This window comes from Brachyhypopomus gauderio, chromosome 7 (assembly GCF_052324685.1).
Source record: "Brachyhypopomus gauderio isolate BG-103 chromosome 7, BGAUD_0.2, whole genome shotgun sequence".
NCBI classification, from domain to species: Eukaryota; Metazoa; Chordata; class Actinopteri; order Gymnotiformes; family Hypopomidae; genus Brachyhypopomus; species Brachyhypopomus gauderio.
The window spans coordinates 9,927,909-9,947,272 of record NC_135217.1 but is presented as its reverse complement, the minus strand read 5'-3'; the positions used below and the strand labels follow the sequence as shown (position 1 = coordinate 9,947,272).

At 42.6% G+C, this 19,364-nt stretch overlaps 1 protein-coding gene across 2 annotated transcripts in view; it reads left to right on the top strand.

Moving 5' to 3' along the window:
• The first annotated feature begins 15,875 nt into the window (after window positions 1-15,875).
• The window catches only part of zdhhc23a (zDHHC palmitoyltransferase 23a), an 8,837-nt gene continuing 5,348 nt past the window's right edge, over window positions 15,876-19,364 (top strand). The window contains exons 1-3 of one of the 2 annotated variants that reach the window (XM_077011522.1): window positions 15,876-16,725; window positions 18,184-18,347; window positions 18,560-19,210. In XM_077011522.1, the coding sequence (XP_076867637.1) occupies window positions 18,226-18,347; window positions 18,560-19,210 (773 nt within the window). In that variant the 5' untranslated portion in view covers window positions 15,876-16,725; window positions 18,184-18,225. Of the gene's footprint in view, window positions 16,820-18,183; window positions 18,348-18,559; window positions 19,211-19,364 lie in introns of both variants that reach the window. The other variant, XM_077011521.1, reaches the window with a different exon arrangement.

The window sequence follows — 19,364 nt, the reverse complement described above, 5'->3', positions numbered from 1 at the left end:
CCGAGCAGTTTTGGGGTCGCTGGTGCAAGGAGTATCTTGCAAACATTGCTACTAGGCAGCACTGGCATGTCCCAGGAAGGAATTTGCAGATTGGAGACATAGTGATGGAGAAAGATGACGATTCACCAAGAAATGAGAGGCAACTGGCTAGGGTCTTGGAAACCACTATTGCCAAAGACGGACTAGTAAGGAGAGTCAAAATACAACTTTGTGATCGAAAGTTAGGCAAGAATGGTGAGCGCCTCAGCGCCCCATCTATAGTTGAACAGCCAATTCAGAAACTTGTTCTGTTGTTGGATAGTACTATCATAAAGGAAAAATAGCACCTAGCTGAATGGCGAACAAGGTAAATAATTTATAAGGTTGACTGAGTTGAAGGCACTTAATTGCCAGAAGCTTATTTATTTTTTTTGTGGTCTGTTTGGTCTGGGCATTTAAGTAAGGCTATATTGTACAGATATTGATTGTGATTGTGATAATCGATTGTGAACATGATTGTTTCACACTGAAACATGCTCTCATGGTCTGTATTGTTCTGTACGGTAATTGCAAACTTTGTTCCATTTTACGGTGAATTGCGAAGACAAAGAATAAATCTGACGAATCATCAGTTTTCGAGTTTTGACTATTCTTCAGCTGGGGTCGCTACAGGATGTGGTGGAACAACAACTCTGATCGATGGCAGCTCCATCTCGAAATAGGACATTATACTTTTTCCTGTGAATTATGGTGACATGCCTCTCTATTGCCTTGGCTATTGCATCAAGCACATTTGTATGCACATTCTTCTATAAAAGACTGGTGGTTCACATATCTTCTGTTGTCTATACTGAGTGATGGCAACATGCAGGGTACCTGGAAACAGCTTAAATTCCACTAATGGTCAGGATGAGAATTCGGAAATTGGTCACAATAGCTAGACAACTGGTGCATGTAGCGAGGTTGAGGAATACCGCTGATTTCTTGGACCTTGGACCACGTGGGAAGGATTCCTGGTTAGACCAACCATAATAAATCAGATATGAATGTGTAAATACTGTAAGTATCCATCCCAAGACTATACCAGTCACTTGTGTAGTGTGTATCACTGTGTCTGTGCTGGGGGAGGAAAATAGTTTAGCCATTATGGTGTTGCTTTATTATCAACTTCTGACTTCCTTTCTACAGCTTTGTAGAAATACTCGCAAGATATTAGAATATCTACTATGCTTTGTAGACACCATGGCTGAGGTCACCCCAACCAGGCAGGCATGTCTGACTGAGCACGAGGCGGCAGCTAATCTCAGAGCATCCTCCACATGTATGCAGTCGAATGCCATAAAAAAGGCTTTAACCACTGTTGCACAGTTGCACCACGTTCATGACACTTGGCACATAAGACACACTCCATGGCACTCCCTCGGTATCCCTGTGATCACTCTCTATGGACTGATGTTTCCATCATGGAACATCACTCCATACGAACCAAATTACCAGGAATCAGGAAAAGCCTAACAATCCTCACCTATTATAATTCACCCTACATGAACACATGGATTAAATCTAATCTTAGATTAGATCTAATCTTAATCATACACTCCTACATTAACAAGGCCCTGGTTCATGTAGTCACCAGCTGCCATAGGTATTTTTGACACACTGTTGTTGCTGTGTCTAGTGGACTTTCTAGTGAAAATTAAAAATAACTATTTACACATAAAAATGTGTTTCAGTTCTGCCATATATATAAAAGATGTAGAGAAAAATATAACTGATAGTACATAACTATTTTAAGTTACAACATTCACAGCTACAATGCGTTAAAAGCTAGAAACGCACCCTTTGGCATTTATTTTTGATTCAAAGAGAAATGAAAAATGACAGACACCCCTCTGTGACATGCTAGGTATTGTGGAGCGATGAGAAGGTAGACATATATCAGGGTTTCCAACTCTCACGCATTGAGCGTGAGACACACGCATTTGACTGTCTTCACACACCACACTTCCGATTTCTCACGCCGAAAAAAAAATCAAGTTTATTTACCTGTGATCTATATCTATGATTCAATGAGTTACTAGTTCGCTGTGGCGCCAACCACTGGCGATCGATTGATCGCGATACAACACATAATTTGTGTCCATTTTACACGCCCCCCCCCCCCCCCCCCCCCCCGGTAACAATTTACGTTCGCTACCCACTCCACTTGGATCTCACTCCAAGTGATCTTGAAAAGTTGGCAACCCTGTATATGCAGAGAAGAGCAAGAGATTTATTCAGGGCAAATTCACAAACAGAGTGGTGGTCACGGTTCAGGGTCACATAGCCAACATGGAGATTCATGATTAAAACAAACAGAAATGAAAACTAGGTAGAGATAAACAGAACATACACCAGAGAAACTCAGTGGGCTCAGAATACACACAATAACCAGAAACACTTGGAATGTATAACAGAACTACATATGACAATCACCAGTCCAGAAATACAGAAAACACAGAGCTTAAATATACCAGAACTATACACAAGTATCAACAATATACATGGGGCGTGGTTAAAAATAACAGGCGTGAACAACCAAAACAAGACATGATTGACAGGTGGGGATGGGGCTAGATGGGACACCCTCATTTATGTTTCTGTCCTTTAACTTCTCTGTATTCTGTGCTCCAAAAATTATGTTTTAATTTGAGCAATATTGTGGATTTGAGGGTACATATGTATAGAGATATTATTAACAAACCTTTTCACCCCATCTACCAGTTTAACCTGCACTCCTCTCTACCACACTGCCCCTCATGCACAACCCTAACACCTTTATTCCTATCACTACAGCTGCCTATCACTATTGCTGTCATAAGTCGCCGTAAGCAAAAATTTACTATGATACATCCACTGGCCACAGCTCTTGCCAGGTGATTCTCTGCATCTCTAGGTTTTCCAAAGGAAGCTATTGGCCTTGTTCTCCTTGCAACACTGCTGCTGCACACCATGCTTCCTCTTCCTGTTTACATATAAATCTAGTCATCACTTGTGCCCTCATAAATCATCATTGGCCATCTACAAGACAGAAAGCCAGACAGGAAACACCACAACTTCAGTTTTCCTAGTAAACATGATTTTGCTATGAATAGCCTTCATCATTTTTGATCTTTAGCCCCACAAGGTGCTCTTTATCATTTAATGCTGTACTATAACCTCTACCTAACCGCTCAACAGACTTCTCCAGTATACAGTTATCAGATTTCTTTCCATCCACACGTAAGGTTTCCATTCACAATTGACAGTCTTCTAGACTTTCTAGGTTTAATCTTTATCTGAAGATAATTATTTATCTTCTCTAGCAACCATCGAGTACGTGGCACAGTAGATTGTCATGTCAGCATTGTCATTTCATTCATGTGTGCCCGAATTGGAGTAAGCCAGGAACCGTTGTGTAACCTTTTCCTGCATACTAAACACTTAGAAGCCCTAATTATCACCTCCATCACCTTATCAAATGCTAACATTGAAAAAATACAAGCAACCATTATACCCATTTCCAGTCACTGTCAGGATGTAAGACACTTTCCTGTATTAAGGCAAAACACTACAGGTAAATAGTGTAAACATTTGATCTAATAGCAATCACCATGAAACTTACCACATTGATTATATCCTGCACAACAGTTACCCAGTCCTGTTTACAACCTAGTCATCCATCCCTGCTCCATATGTAGGTCCCTCATACATTTCCTGGTTATGTCATTTCAGCTTTTTTAGCTGTGCTCAGGTTTGCACTTATGTTTCACGCTGGCAGACATGGTAGACGTGACAACCTCTGCTTTTGATACTCTGATCATATCAGCTTCATTACATTGACAGTAAGACTGTGCTCTGCAGCCACAACCTCTCCATATCAGTCAGTATAGCAGAGGCACCTTCACTAAAGGTAGAAATGGCCATACCTGCTGCCTCAACCCTGCATTTGACAATTAAATAAAATGCATAGGATATCACTACCTGTTCATCTCCTCAGGTTGCATTTATTTTTTTACTTTTACATAACATAAAATAGGTATGTGTTGAAAACTTTTATTTATAAAACATTGTATTCATTCACTTTTATTCATAATTCGTATTAAACTTAAAGTTTTGTCCATTCTGCTACTAAAGAAAAAATCTGTAGCATAAAAGTAAAATGACAGGGCACTTTATTAGTCTGTGGATCAGCTTATTGTCTCTATCTATCTCAACCCTGTCCCATACCTCTATTATTTTTGTAAACCTGCATGTCCCAACCCTAACTCGTGTGCTAAGAGCACCATTCGCATGTTCACTTCCTTAGGAAATAAACTTGAGTGCTACTGTTTTATCGTGCCTCTATAGAGAGCCTGTTGACATACTGCATCACAGTAGTCAAGACAGCACAGAAGATCATTGGCTGTCCTCTCCCCTCCCTAATGGACATCTCTACATCGTACTGCCTCAGCAGAGCAAAGAACATTATCGAGGATAGCACCCACCCAGCCTTCGAACTGCTTGACTTGTTGCCCTCAGGGAAGCGCTACAGATGCATCAGAACATGGACAAACAGATTCAAGAACAGTTTTTCCCCAAAAGCCATTACCACATTTTTTGTAAGAAACACCTTGATGGTGCAGCTTGGACACATCTTCAGTGATGAACCCAGGGTCACAGGGTGTTGCGGGTCTTAGATCATCAGACACCCTCACCTGGGCAACCCAGCTGGGGCTGATCAGACCCAGACTTGTGTCCAAGCAGCGCACTAAGCCATGTGTCGCACCTTTTGATCCACAGCCACCTAGAGGCTTTCTCAGCTGCCTCGCAGATGTTTCTGGTGGCTTTCCTTTCTTGAGCACCTCTGATTCCAAGCTGCCTGAGTGATCGTTTCCTCTGTCCTGGGAATCCTCTGCAGCCAACCTCAATTGGCTCACAGCGGGCCCTCCACCCTTGCAGCCTGCAGTCCTCCACAAGTTCCAGGTACTTCGCCTTTTTCCACTCAAAAGCTACCTCAGTCCGCTTGCTTTGTACTCTCTGATGTTAGGACCATATCTGGCCTGAGTGTTGTGCTGGTGACGTGCTCCGGAAACTTCAATTTCATCCCCATGTCCACCTTCAGCTGCCAGTCACCTGCTGTGGATTCAATATAAATCTGGAGGGGACATGTCCCCCCCGTCCCCAGTGTCATCTGCGCCCCTGGTAAGAATGCTAACTTTTCTTGAATTTAGGAAAAATCTACAGGCGCATCTAGACAAAGTGTAGATAAATATAGACCTAAATGTTTATTTTGGACATTTTGAATCAGAACTGAATATCTTCCAAATAAGAAGACTTAAAGGCCTCATTATGCCTTGTTCTGCAAACCTTGCCACCCCATATTCATAAATAACCTTTTATTCTCTACAGATCCCTTCAAACCAGCCACTGTGCCTTTCAGATCATCATTAACACTCCACCATCCTACCTTGTCTGCTGCAACTGGCCATCTTACCTTTACTGTCTATGAACTGTAGTATGTAACTTGCCTCTGGACTTCAGCCAGCTGATTTAAACAACTATGTAGCAAGTAGTGTTGAGTGTGGGATCCTGTATTCTCGTCCAAACACTCACTCTTTCCTTGGTTGAATCCTCAATCCTCTCACTGACGTCAACTTTTTTCACACATGCACGTCGCGCACACACACAACTGTACTCTCTGCCTCCATGTTTATCTCTTTACTAGTCAAAACCATCCTAAAGTCAATAGCCATCTAATCCTCCTGTGAGTCATTTTCCACCACTGCTCCAGCAGACTCATGGGGACTCATTTATCTACTTCACAGATCTGAGACATTGCAGACAAATGGTTAAACAAACCTTGGATGCTGCTGCCATGAGTTGCTAACCCATGACAGTGCTGCTAGGGTCTATTCCCCTTTGGAAGCATTCTCTCCAAGCTGCCACAAGATCTTTCCCCTGTTGTCATCTGCCCTGTTCAGAAGAGTCTAAGGTGAACTAGAGGTAATTGTAATTTTAAACTGGATAAGATGTCAAATATGCTATGCCAAACCATTAGAGCTTCACATAAGAAGCTCTTCACGGGGTATCAGGTCAGGGTGTCATCAGGTAAACACATCCGTCCATTGGTGTTTCGAGGAATTCAGCCCACAACACTTCCAGAAGGCTCAATAATGAGGTCTGGCATCCCAGCTCAACCCCTCTGCAGGCTCAAATAGATTATTTTTTTTCAACAGGAAAGGAATTCATTTTCAACATATTTTAAATATTCTCAATTTTAACACATTTTCTTACATTTTTAATTAAGTGGTTGAACCCATTTTTTTTAGATTTTCTATATCTGCATTAAAACATCAAGCTGCTTTTTTGATGGTTAGAAGTATTAAGAACTAAATGAAAATTGGACTGATAAATGGTTGTGAAGGTAAAACTAGAGGGTGGTAATTATCCTTTATAAAAATGAATGCTTCTTATTTACGTGTGTTTACTGAGGACGTGCTCCACTATCGCATTGATTAGCTGCAGTCCTTTATTGACTGTACAAATCAGTGGTGTCAATATCCACGACAGACCAATGGCAATCGTTAAGGAGATCATAATCCAAAAAATTTCACGTAGAAGATTACATTCCCTTTACAGACACAGTGGTCACGACATCTGAGCTTGGTTATGCTATTTATACATAGAAAGTCCACAGCAACATCCTGCACTATGGTAGCCCATTTGTGAAAAGTAAAAGGGTTGAAAGTACAAAATGCTTAATGTTGAATGTGAGGCTGAGTGATACTTAATTTGATAAAATTACCTGGTATTTTATATGAAGTGTTGTTTTGATAAAATCTTTTTTAATCAAATGTAATTTTTTTCATCACAAAGGTGAGGGTGGAAATAACAAATATTCTATGATGGGGGAATTAAAATGTAATTAAATGGTTTAAAGAACGTGTCTCGGGAAAGGATCACAGGACGACATTCTTAGCTGCTGCCTCAAAGTGCTAGGTAAATGTTACCGCTTGTGGCATGACCAGCGATTGGTTATTACTGGCACAGTCTTGCTGGAGGTCACTGTGTCCTGGGAAGAGAGGATGGAGGAAGCCAATGAAAGGGAGCAAGCCAAGTATGCAGACTTGGTGAATGAATGCCACAGAAAGGGTCTGAGATCACAGTGATGCCATGGAGGTGGGCTGCAGTGGATTTACAGATCTGTCTCTTTTTAATGCCTACTAGTCTTCTGGGCTTCACAAACATGCATAAGGTGTCCATCACAGAGGCAGCAGATAAGGGCTCTAGATGGCTGTGGAGCAAAAGCAGTAATCCATGGGTACATGTTCCTTGGGCACAATATGGGATCTCCCAGCTGGAAGCTGGCTCACTCGAGAGAGTGTTTGAAAGACATGACACACCCAGTTAATACTGAGTTATTCAATATCTGATTAGATCAAAATCACTTACATTTTCAATTCACCTGCATTTTTATCAACCTTATTTTCATCATTTAATATTCGTCAAATCCATCATGCTAGAGTGACTCAGCCTTTGCAAACTGTCTGGGAGCATAATTAACAACATTCTGATATACTGTATGCTGGTCTCTTCCATGTCTCGTTTGGTCTGCAGAGAGATTATATTTGTCTTCTGATTTTATTCTCTTTGCAGAGGAAATATTAATCTCTTTCAAGAGCTTCCAAAGATAATTGTCAAAAACTTGGATTGTTGGCAAAATGTATCTAATTCAACTGTCAATCTTCTAGAAGTTACAACATTTGAATTTCTAACCAGTTAATTTCCTATCACAGCTGGTTTGAATCATTTTGATCTATAGAACAACAAAGCCTTTTCACAACTTTATGTAAACTCTGTTTATTGAACATGTTACTTTAGCTTTTATCTTCTATTTTCCTCATGCATCCACTTTCTGACTTCTATCTTGCAGCATGGAGAGAAGAGTGTCCCCCACACCAGTGGAGGCAGAGATGGAGGAGGAGGCCATCTCATAGAAGCAGATGGAGGAGGAGGCCATCTCATAGAAGCAGATGGAGGAGGAGGGTGGGGCCGCTGCACCTCTCCCCGAAACTGATGCCTGCTCTCCCAAGATCTGAGCGCGCCCTGCCGAGATGTGCACCTTCGAAGCCAAGAGGCACTCCGCCAAGAGTGTAAGGAGCCACCGGGTCAGAGGCTGGGCACTCCCCTCTGTGGAGGAGCAGGTCTCTGACTCAGTGGATGAGGAGAAGAAGCCCCTGCCCGATTGGGGAGGCAACAGAGCAACCAGCAAGGTCTCACATTCTGTTGCAAAGGCATGCTCAACAGCAAAGGCATGCTCCACGTCAGTGCCTAGGTGCAACACATGCTCCCTAGCCTGAACGCATGCTCCCCAGAGCCTGAACACAGTGCCTGAATGCAACGCACACTCTCTAGCTACTCCAGGGGTGGGTACACCTCACACCTCCCCCTAGTGGGGTTTCTGGAGCTCCCTGATTCTGGAGGCATCATGCTTTGTGTTTCACTATCATTATGTATTGCACTTGTGTCATCAGTGTTTTTATGTGTGCATGCTGTCTGTGTTCTTTGTTAGTCGATGTTGATTAGCATTTATACATCCAACTGTATGTGTTTAAAAGTGAATCAGGAATATTTAATTTCTCATCAAAACTGAATTTCTTTTTAAATGTTTTTTTAACAGATTGACTTTAACAGACAGACTTTGGGGATTGCCGGGGGAGGCGTAACCCACCTCTGGAGTCACCTCATTTATGAACTTCCTCTTCCTTTCAGTTGTAGATCTTTTTTTTACACTGTTTTGATATTCTGTTTTACATGAGGGTGCCAGCTGATGAAAGTTCCTTTTCCATCAGGTGATGAATAAGCTTCATTGATGTTAAATACCTGTCATATTACTGTGCCAGTTCTTGCTAGTTTTTTTCTCTTTACACGTCAAAATTCAAAACAATCCCATTTGGAGTCCCAAGGACAAACACACCTTCAGTCCAGTTGGGTGAATCTTTCTTTCTACAAACTGGCAAAAAGACACCAGCCTGTGAACAGAACCATTTGTTTATCAATACAAAGATTTGCAGGGCTTGATGCAAGAAACCATTCTTACTCTCTCCAGGAGTGGCCAGACTCTCCACAACAAGTCCTCTGTTGTTCTGTCTCATCACTTCCACTGGTGTTGTGTTCAATGATCATCCTGAAAACTGAAGCTCACACTGATTGGTGAAGTCAGACATTTCTTTGTAGATGTCATTGTTGATATATAGTGTATATAGAGTTATAGAGTAAATATTAAGATAGCGGAAAAGAAAAGGCATTAACATTAATAGTAATTAATAGATTAAGAAATGGAAGTTTAAATAATTTATCAATCATTCATTAAAACAATTTACATTTTAATATAAAGTGTTGCATTTTATTCAATTTATTTGCATTGCTTCTGTTAACATATTTTAAATTTGCAATGCATTACAGAGAGGTGAATATTTGCAACTATTCGACTCCACATGTTAGTAATTACAGGGGAATAAAGTTGATCAGTCACAGCCTGAAAATCTGGGAAAGAGTAGTGGAAGCTAGGCTTAGAGGAGAGGTAGAGATCTGTGAGCAGCAGTATGGTTTCATGCCAGCTAATTACACCACAAATGCTATGTTTGCTTTGAGAGAGTTAATGGAGAAGGGAAGGACAGAAGGAGTTACATTGTGTGTTTGTTGACTTAGAGAAAGCTTATGATAGAGTACCGAGACAGGAGCTGTGGTATTGTATGAGGAAGTCAGGAGTAGCAGAAAAGTATGTGAGGGTAGTGCAGGATATGTATGAGAACAGTGTGACAGCAGTGAGATGTGCAGTAGGAATGACAGATGGGTTTAAAGTTGGGGTATGACTCAGGGATCAGCCCTGAGTCCCTTCCTGTTCGCAATTGTCATGGACAGACTGATGGACGAGGTTAGGCAGGAGTCCCCTTGGACTATGATGTTTGCTGATGACATTGTGATCTGTAGTGAGAGTAGGGAGCAGGTGGAGGTGAGCTTGGAATGATGGAGATATGCTTTGGAGAGCAGGGGAATGAAAGTGAGCAGGAGTAAAACAGAGTACATGTGTGTGAATGAGCGGGCAGACGGTGCACAGGTCCAGTTACAAGGAGTTGATTTGGTGAAGGTTGATGAGTTTACCTACTTAGGGTCGAGGGTACAGAGTAATGGAGGAAGTGAAAGAGAGGTAAAGAAGAGAGTGCAGGCAGGGTGGTATGGATGGCATAAAGTGTTTGGGGTGATCTGTGATAGAAGGGTGTCAGCTAGAATGAAAGGAAAGATCTATAGGACAGTAGTGAGACCTGCTATGTTGTATGGACTGGAGACAGTGGCACTGACAAAGAGACATATGAGGGAGATGGAGATGTCTGAGATGAAGATGTTGAGATTCTCATTTGGAGTGACGAGGAAGGATAGGATCAGAAATGAGTCTATTAGAAGATCAGCACATGTAGCATGTTTTGGAGATAAAGTTATTGAGATTGAGATGGTTTGGTGGACATGTACTGAGGAGGGAGGAGAGGTATATTGGTAGGAGGGTCTTGAGGATGGAACTTCCAGGCAAGAGGAGGAGAGGTAGATCTAAGAGGAGGTTTATGGATGCAGTGGTAGAGGACATGAGAGTGGCTGGTGTGTGAGTGGAGGACACTCAGGACAGGGCCAGATGGAGGAGTTTGATCCACTGTGGCGACCCCTAAACAGGAATTGCCGAAAGAAGAAGAAGACTCTACATGTTACGCATGACCCACAGGGGGCAATGTTCTTCCTCTTGCATCTTTTGATCTTACTGTCTGTGCCTCAACCACTGTCTCTGGTGCTTCCTCTCCTGACAGATCTAGATCAGATTCACCCTCAACCATCCTTAACAAAGTCATCTCTACCTTTTTTTACATTTAGAAAAGTTACATAAAGCAAATAAATACCTAAAACTGTAAAAAAGGTGTTTATCTAAATGAAATCATCTAAACAAACAAATGTAATCTAAATGTAATATTTCATTTTCAGGCTTACCTTTGCCTCCTCCATAAAATGTCCCATTTTTGATGCCAGCCATTTTGAAAGACCAGGAAGTAAAGGTCCCACATCCAAACATTTGCATGATTTTAAAGCCCACATTCTGCTCTTAAAGGCACAGCAGCAATCATCATGGCATCATGATTATATTTATGTAAGTACAAATCTGATGTCCTCCACAGAGGTCAAAATGAATGGCTGGGTCTCAGGAGTTGAATTGCTACTTAACTATTTAAGATTCTGTCCAATTTCTTTCCTTTTACTTTTGAAGATCTAACAAATGTACTTTGGACTTTCATTTCCATGTACTATTAGATTATCATTTGGGGTAAAAATACTTATTTCTATAGCTCTTAAATTCTGGTATAGAGTGCTGAGAACATATTAACTTAAGACCCAGTCATTGATGTACTTTTGGTCTAGAACAAGTTGCTAACATTTTATTTCTTTTAGACCTTAATGCTGCTTTCAGTGAATCAAACATTTTCTTATTTTATCTTGAACCATTTTTAGTCATCTATGGTATTGCCTTAGATTGGTTCAAGTAATATCTTACTGATAGGAAGCACATCATTTTCAATTCAACCAATTCAAATCTCACACTGCCCCATTTTATCAAGGTGTACCTCAAGGTTCAGTTCCTGGCCAACTTTTATTTAGCATCTGTGTTTCCCCTTGGCATTGACTGCTTTCTAATTTCTATGTAGATGTAGAGGTCATGGTGAGTCTAGGGCTGCTCTCTCTTGACCTAGATAGCTTAGATACAGTATTCCGTTCACTTGTGTTATCATCCTACACTTTAGCTTCATTCACACATTAGTTCTGTTTCCAGCGTTCAGCCGTGTTCATGATAATCTTTAATGTTCATGTTGTTTAGCTCTGTGCTTCTCAGTTCATGCATTTATGACCTCATGTCTTCAGTTATAATTCACTGTTATTAGCTCTCCCCAGCAAACATCTCTAAACAAACTTCAGTATATACAAACCCCAATTGCTACTCACTTGTACCAGGGAATCTGCACAAATCTCTACTGTCGTTCAGCAACTTCACATTTTTCCTGTTCCAACATGTATCTAATTTAAAATACTAATCATCACAAGTCCTCAAGGACATGCCTGTCACTGCCTTGAGGGTCCCTTGCATCTGCCCAACATTGAAGCCTACCAGGGATAGCAGCTAATACTCTCTGTGCCCCTCAACATCCTTCCCATTTTCTCTGTTCCCATAGGACAGCTTTTCCATACAGGCTGTGATGCCTTTTGGGCAGATTCCATATCCCACATTGTGACTCCTCTGATTGAACCTGACAACCTTTTTTGATCCAGTTTTTCTGATCTCCACTGTCACATGATCAAGCTGATCCTTCACTGTCACATGACCAATGATGGCAGGAAACATCTCCCTCCCTCTCAGATCAATAGCTTTAGTGTGAAGTAACAGTAATTTCTTATAAAAGTTCCTTAAATACTAACTATACTAATTCTATTATATTATTTGATCTTGGTGCTTGATCTTCCATGTTTTTACAGACTACTTCCTCAGGCAGTTCAAATGCCTGTCTAGTACTGTGCAGTGCATCAGTTACGAGGGATGAAGTCTTGTGTACATATTTAACCCCCTATTTTTATTCCACTGAGAGAAATCTACTGAAGCTGTCTAAGCAAAAATGTGACCTGACAGTCAATGTCAAAGTATTACTGAACATTCAGAGCTGTAGTGGACTGACAGTGCTGTAAGGGGTATGGAGCTCCTGTGTATATCATTTCATGTGCACACATGTATTCAGGCAACAACCATTTTAGCTTTTCTCTCACACACTCATGCATACACTGTGAAAAATCATCCATAGCTTTTCCTGCATGTGTCTCAAGCCTCTATCTGACTGTTTTCTCCCTTCAGACATCATACCCATAAATTGCAGGCAGAAAATGTCCACTTACCTTGTGTTATCTCTGCTAGGTCTGGGAAATGCATTAAGCCTGAGAGAGACAATGTCTGTGTGTGTGTGTGTGTGTGTGTGTGTGTGTGTGTGTGTGTGTGTGTGTGTGTGTGTGTGTGTGTGTGTGTGTGTGTGTGTGTGTGTGTGTGCGTGTGCGTGTGTATGTGCGTGTTTGTGTGAGTGAGTGAGTGAGTGAGTGAGTGAGTGAGTGAGTGAGTGAGTGAGTGAGAGATAGATAGACAGATAGAGAGAGAGCGAGAGAGAGAGATTGCAATCTGCATGTCCTATGGATGCTTGTTGAGGTCAGGCATGAATGGTGCTGGCTCCCCAAAAGCTCTCTGGGGTTTCTGATACCCCAGCTGTCAGAAACACTTACTATTTACACAAAAATACCCTGCAACAATCTTTCTGCCTCTGTACACAGACTGAATCAGTGTGGTTACTGCATTTGTGTGTGTGTGTGTGTGTGTGTGTGTGTGTGTGTGTGTGTGTGTGTGTGTGTGTGTGTGTGTGTGTTTGGCAGGACCTGGTTAGCATGTGCAAATGTGTTTGCCAGGGTTTGGGTGGCACATGGATGTGTTTTTGGTTTGATCATGTGATGTCACTAAGTCATGCTGTGCAGGAGGATCATAAAGGGTCTCCAGCTTTGATCTGGACCTGCTTCTCTCTCCCCTGTTCTCTTGCACTCTCACTGGAAGTGTAAATATATAAGAAATATGAGTTCGAATATTTTAATCATTATTTCTCAGACTACAAAATCCCATAGCAGACAATATATTGAAAACCACATTACCACATTTACAGGCCTGCTCTCTCTGGGTGTGGGTGTGTCTTATGATGCAGGCTTTTAACACACTCTTCAGTCTGCTCTGTTTGTTTCTCCGATAGCTCAATACACACGACCACATTACAGTAACGCTACACTAATAGGTCCACTGTCCGGAACTCAGAACCAGAGATAAGCATCTGTATGTGCATGTGTCAGTCTGTGCGTAAGGAATAAGGCTTAAACCCACTGCGGTGTTTACAGTTCTTGCTGACCCCAGCAAGTGATTGTGTGTGTGGCCGAATGTGGATGTGTGTATTTACTTCTTATCACATCTTGCTGTTCTGCTGTATATAAGGTGATGCATGTCAGTTTTTATTTAATTCAAATAGACAGACTATCAGTGTAAAATCATCCATGATCACATATTTCAAAGCTATGGATATGCACATGACCATAAACATTTGTATTATCGGTTATTTCTTTAAATATTTATTACTGCAGAATATGTTTATATGCGTGAGCACATAGACATGCATATGTGAAGCACATCCACACACACTTAAAGTCTGAGAGGTCAAAGCTGACGCTGTGGGAAAGACTAGTCAGCAAATTATGAAGGTGCATGAGGGAAAGGTCTTCCTGTGCTTTTGCTGTTGAGGTTTATTTCAGATGCATCTCCAGGTGACTGCAGTGCAGAGGAAAAAGCCAGGCTAGTCTGCACGACTGCCATAGCACCTTAGTTCATCAGTGAGATGGACAATCCTTCCACTTTCCATGGTCTTCTGCTTTCTTTGTTGTTTTTTTATTTATTTTGGTTCACATGCATGTACACTTAGGCGCTTATACTGTGTCTTTGCACATCTCTGGTCTTCTATGTTGTCAGTATTTCTGGACTCCAGACCACAGTGCGGCTTCCAGCACTCGGTGGGTGTGTCATGAGCAGGTGTCAGTGGTCCCACAGATCCTTGGCAGGCCTTCTTGTCCTTGGGGAGTGGGGAAGGGGGCTGTGAAGAAACGGAGTCGCCTTACAGACACCTGATCACAGTTGGACGGCTGGTGCTCTTGTGTGAAAGGCGTATCTTGCCGTCTCTGATCTGAGAGCAACACATGTTGGCAGCATGACTGCACTGTGGCCCATGACCCTCACATGGCACTCCATAAGCCATGTGAACGCAGCCCTGACAGGAATGTGGGCTTAGGTTCAAAAGTTAAACCATTTTTTAAATGATAGGCATAGCTGTACATTTTGATACGTTGAGCCAAGTTCACTATACACACATATATGAATGACACACGCAGCAACTGAATTCTTAAATTCTGTATTCTACATTTACATTTAGGGCATTAAGCAAAGTGCTTTCTGTTCACAGAAATCAAGATACCATTGAACCAGACTACTACTAAACTACAGAAATCAATGCCAATCCCTAGTATTTCAATTAAACAGGCTCACTTAAACACGAATTAAACTTTGACCAAGAAGCGCAAATAACCATAGACAGATAGACATACCATTTAAGAACGAGGACAAGTGCCATCTGCTGAGTTAGTGCTCATTTAAGAACTCACCAAACAGGTGAGTAATCATTCTACGTTTGAAGACAGCAAGAGACTCTCCAGTCCGAGCAGCTAATGGAAGCTGAATTAATGTGCCAACTTATTAAACCATTAAATCTTTATGTTTCTTGGCAGTCATATACCCCTGGCTGGTTAATCACACTGGTTAATATTTGGTGTATGGAAATCTGACTTTGAAGATTTATTTTCTAGAGAACCCTGTTAGAAAGACATACCAAGGCTTTGTATTCTATATACATCAATACTGTTTCTTGTTTAAGTTCAAATTGCAGGCATTGTTTAATGTCTTGCCTGGCGCCTCGTAGATTACCCTGACTGGTTTTAAGCAGTATATAATTTATTAGAATTAAGTAATGTATTTGTCATCATTTAAATAAAAAAATATATGAATAAATAAAACATTAGTCCCCTGGAGGCAGTGCGTTACAGCGCATTTTCCCAGGTAGGCGTATTTAAAGCGTTCTACTTTTTCCTCCTCCTAACACACACACACACACACACACACACACACACACACACACACACACACACACACACTCTTGTGGCCTTCTGTGGTAGTAAAAGGCTGGTGAGATGTAGAAACGTAGAAAAATCGTTTTTCCCTTCTCTCTCGCTTTTACACACACACACACACACACACACACACACACACACACACACACACACACACACACGGTGGGCGGCGATCCAAGGATTCTTACGCACTTGCCGCTTTCTGACTGGATATAAAACTTAACGTATGACTTGCAAGTTCTGGGCTGATGGACCTGGCTCCTACACCAGTTTATTTTAACATTTGGAGAAAAACGTGAAGCAAGCAGGATGAAGATTAATTGTTTCACTTGTAACTGGAAGTATACGTTTAGCCGTCATTCCACTGTTTTCGTAGAACTTTTTAATGTTTAGTTTATTTTCAGTTTTGTGTTTCACTTTAGAGTTATTACTCCACGAGCCAAACTTAAACAACCGCCTGAGCTCTGCGCTGCGTGATATTCGCTTGTGCGAGTGGCTCGTGGTCGCTTCCACGCGCTATTCGCTCCGTACTGCGCTCGCGTTGCTCCACGTTGTCACTGTCACGGTAACTCATGCCAACTCCCTTTTTCAACACCGTCATCTTCCTTATCGGTACACGGTTCGCAAATAGTGCGCTTTCCCATCCCACCCCTGGCGCCTCGCGCTGGCGTGACTTGAGCGGGTTATTTTACAGACTTCCGGAGAGACAAAAAAATTTAGCCTACGGTTCACGGACCGTTTAAACCTGAATACACGGGTGCTTATGGTTTATTCGTGTGGATTATTAAATCTTGAATAAACAAACAGTGACAAGAAAAAATATTTCCTGGATTTCATCTTCTGGACTAATTCGTAGTGACATCAGTGTGTAGTTCGTTTTGGAGTGACTTTTCCATACTTGTGATTGGGGTGAGCGAAATTTTAATTCGGATTTAAACTTTGTTTTTACTTTGAACACTGATCGTCTAACCGTCAGCGGTTCAATAGCCATCCTTCAAGAAAGGTAAGGGCGCGTGCATGTGCAACGAAAAATGTTACCTGTGGATCTTTTTCAGCATCACCTGTCGAGCGCGCGAATAACGAGAAACGGAGGACTGGAGTTGTTTTAATTCGCTCGAGCGAATTACGCAGCCGAAAGTAAACGTTGGTGCAGGTCCTCACTTAGGTTTTTAAAAGTGCGTTGTGCGTCCTACTTGACTGAAAAATAAACCGTATATTATCCGTAATTCTCACAATTTACAAATTCGATTTGGAACTGAAGTGTTTTGGGTGATAAAATGTATTGTAGTACTTTCTTATGGATTATATCATATGCATGAAAGTGCCTAATGCAATTATTTGTGGTCTTTATACATTTAGTGTACTAGAGCTATGATTGCTTTTTCTTTTTTAGTCATGAAAGCACCTAGGCTTATCCCATGTAGAGCACACTCAGTGCAGTGTACAGTGCACTCTCTAGGGACCAAGTGTAATTTGGAACGCTCGCTTTGGGAGTTATTGAACGGCGCTCATTATCTGGTATAGTAATGCAGTGGCCCGCACAAGCAACGGCTTTCTCGGCCCAGTTTGAGACTCCACCAGAGGATGTGGTGGCCTTGATTCCAAAGGCGGAGAGAGAGAGAGAGAGAGAGAGAGAGAAAGAGCAGGCGTGCGGAATGAGACTGGCCTTAAAAAGTTGGAATGATTCTCACTACAGCAGCAGGCAGGCAATCCAGAAAGTTCCCTCTGCAGCTGATAGGAGACACACGTCTCCCACACTCACTTATTGCACACATACATGATTGCTTGTGCAGTGGTTCCAGCCACCCATGTCCCCAACTGTGTGCAGCACTTATAAACCATAAATATAGCTCAAAGTGAAGTTAAAAGGGGGGGTTTATCAGTGAGCTCTGCTGTCCACGCACACACCACACTCACTCACAGTGGGAACAGGAAAAACCCGTCTGACATCCATTCGATTGACAGCCCACCATTTACACAGACGGTGACTTCGCTGATCTAGTTAACAGTAAGATCCACTCATTGTTAAAAGCATGTAGCACTGAGGCTGGTGTCAGGTTGCATAATTCAGCTAAGTGACGTTCATATGGGCTGCTGCCTCTTCTGACTCCACACAAAATGCTAACATTGCTAAATCCAAATTAAATCTACCATGAAGCAGTAAGCAAAAGTGCTCATGCTGACTAATCTTAAACGTCTTTCATACAGTGATTTATAATCTGAAGGTAAATACGCGTTTCCTCTGCACTGTACGCTGGTGGAAACGCATCTCTGATTCACGCTGTTTTACTGTAATCTGTCAAACAGACAAAAGTCCATAGCAGAACTCTATAGCACCCTGACGCCACTCTGTCCCGTGCGCTGTAGGTTGTGTGCACGCGACGCCCCCTGTTGGCCAGGCCAGGCAAGATGAAGCAAGCGCGCTTCAAGCCTCCGGAGCCAGATGATCCGCTGTGCTGTTGTGGAGACATTGACCAGCAGAGAGAGTTCTGCTGCTGCGACTGCGAGGAACTGGACGATGCATGTGACAGGTTAGAGGTTATAGAGCAAAGGTCACTAAATATACTATATATGCTGCTCTCTGACACTTTCATACTTTGTCCACTTATTTATCTGTTTGTATTGTTTCTCTTCACTTTTCTTGCACTATTCCTCTCTTGCAATATTCTCTCTCTCTCTCTCTCTCTCTCTCTCTCTCTCTCTCTCTCTCTCTCTCTCTCTCCTCCCTCCCTCCCTCCCTCAGACTGCTTCGGGTTGAGTTAGAGAAGCCGGACACTCTCTCACGTCTGGTTTCCAGTGTGATGAATCGTTTAGGGTTTTCATGCTACACCCTGGAGCCCATCCGCGTAGAGATCTCCATCCTGCCCCCCATGCTCCTGCTTCCAGTTCTGCTCCGGGTGGCGGCATTGCACTGCATGCTGGGGGTTGTAGTCCTGACGGCCCTGCCAGGACTGGTGCTGTGGTACTACTACGTAACGCACCGCAGGAAGAGACGGACACTGTTTTTCCTCAGCCTGGCACTCTTCTCTCTTGCCTACATGTACTACCTCTTCCTCACGGAGATCATGCCACGGGGCGATGTGAGCTATCAGCAGCTGGTTACTGTGACAACGGGAATGGTCCTGACACTCGTGTCTCTGGTGCGCACTAAACAGGGTCCCGGGTTCGTACGAGACAACTCATCCAGCCCTGCACACTACAGTGTCACTTCCACCAGTCAGAGCCAACTGTGTGGTCAAGACCCTACCCATTATAATGGAGTCATCCAATCAGAGAGTCCTGTGAGAGGAAAGAGGAAGTGGTGTCCCGTGTGCCAACTGGTGCGTCCGCCAAGGGCAGGACATTGCAGGATCTGTGGGGTGTGTGTGCTGCGAATGGACCATCACTGCATCTGGTGGGTCTCCCCTCTCCCCTCCCCTCTCCCCTCCACTCACCTCCACTCACCTCCACACTCCCCTCTCCCTCCACTCACCTCCACACTCCCCTCCCCTCCACTCACCTCCACACTCCACTCTCCCCTCCCCTCACCTCCACACTCCCCTCCCCCC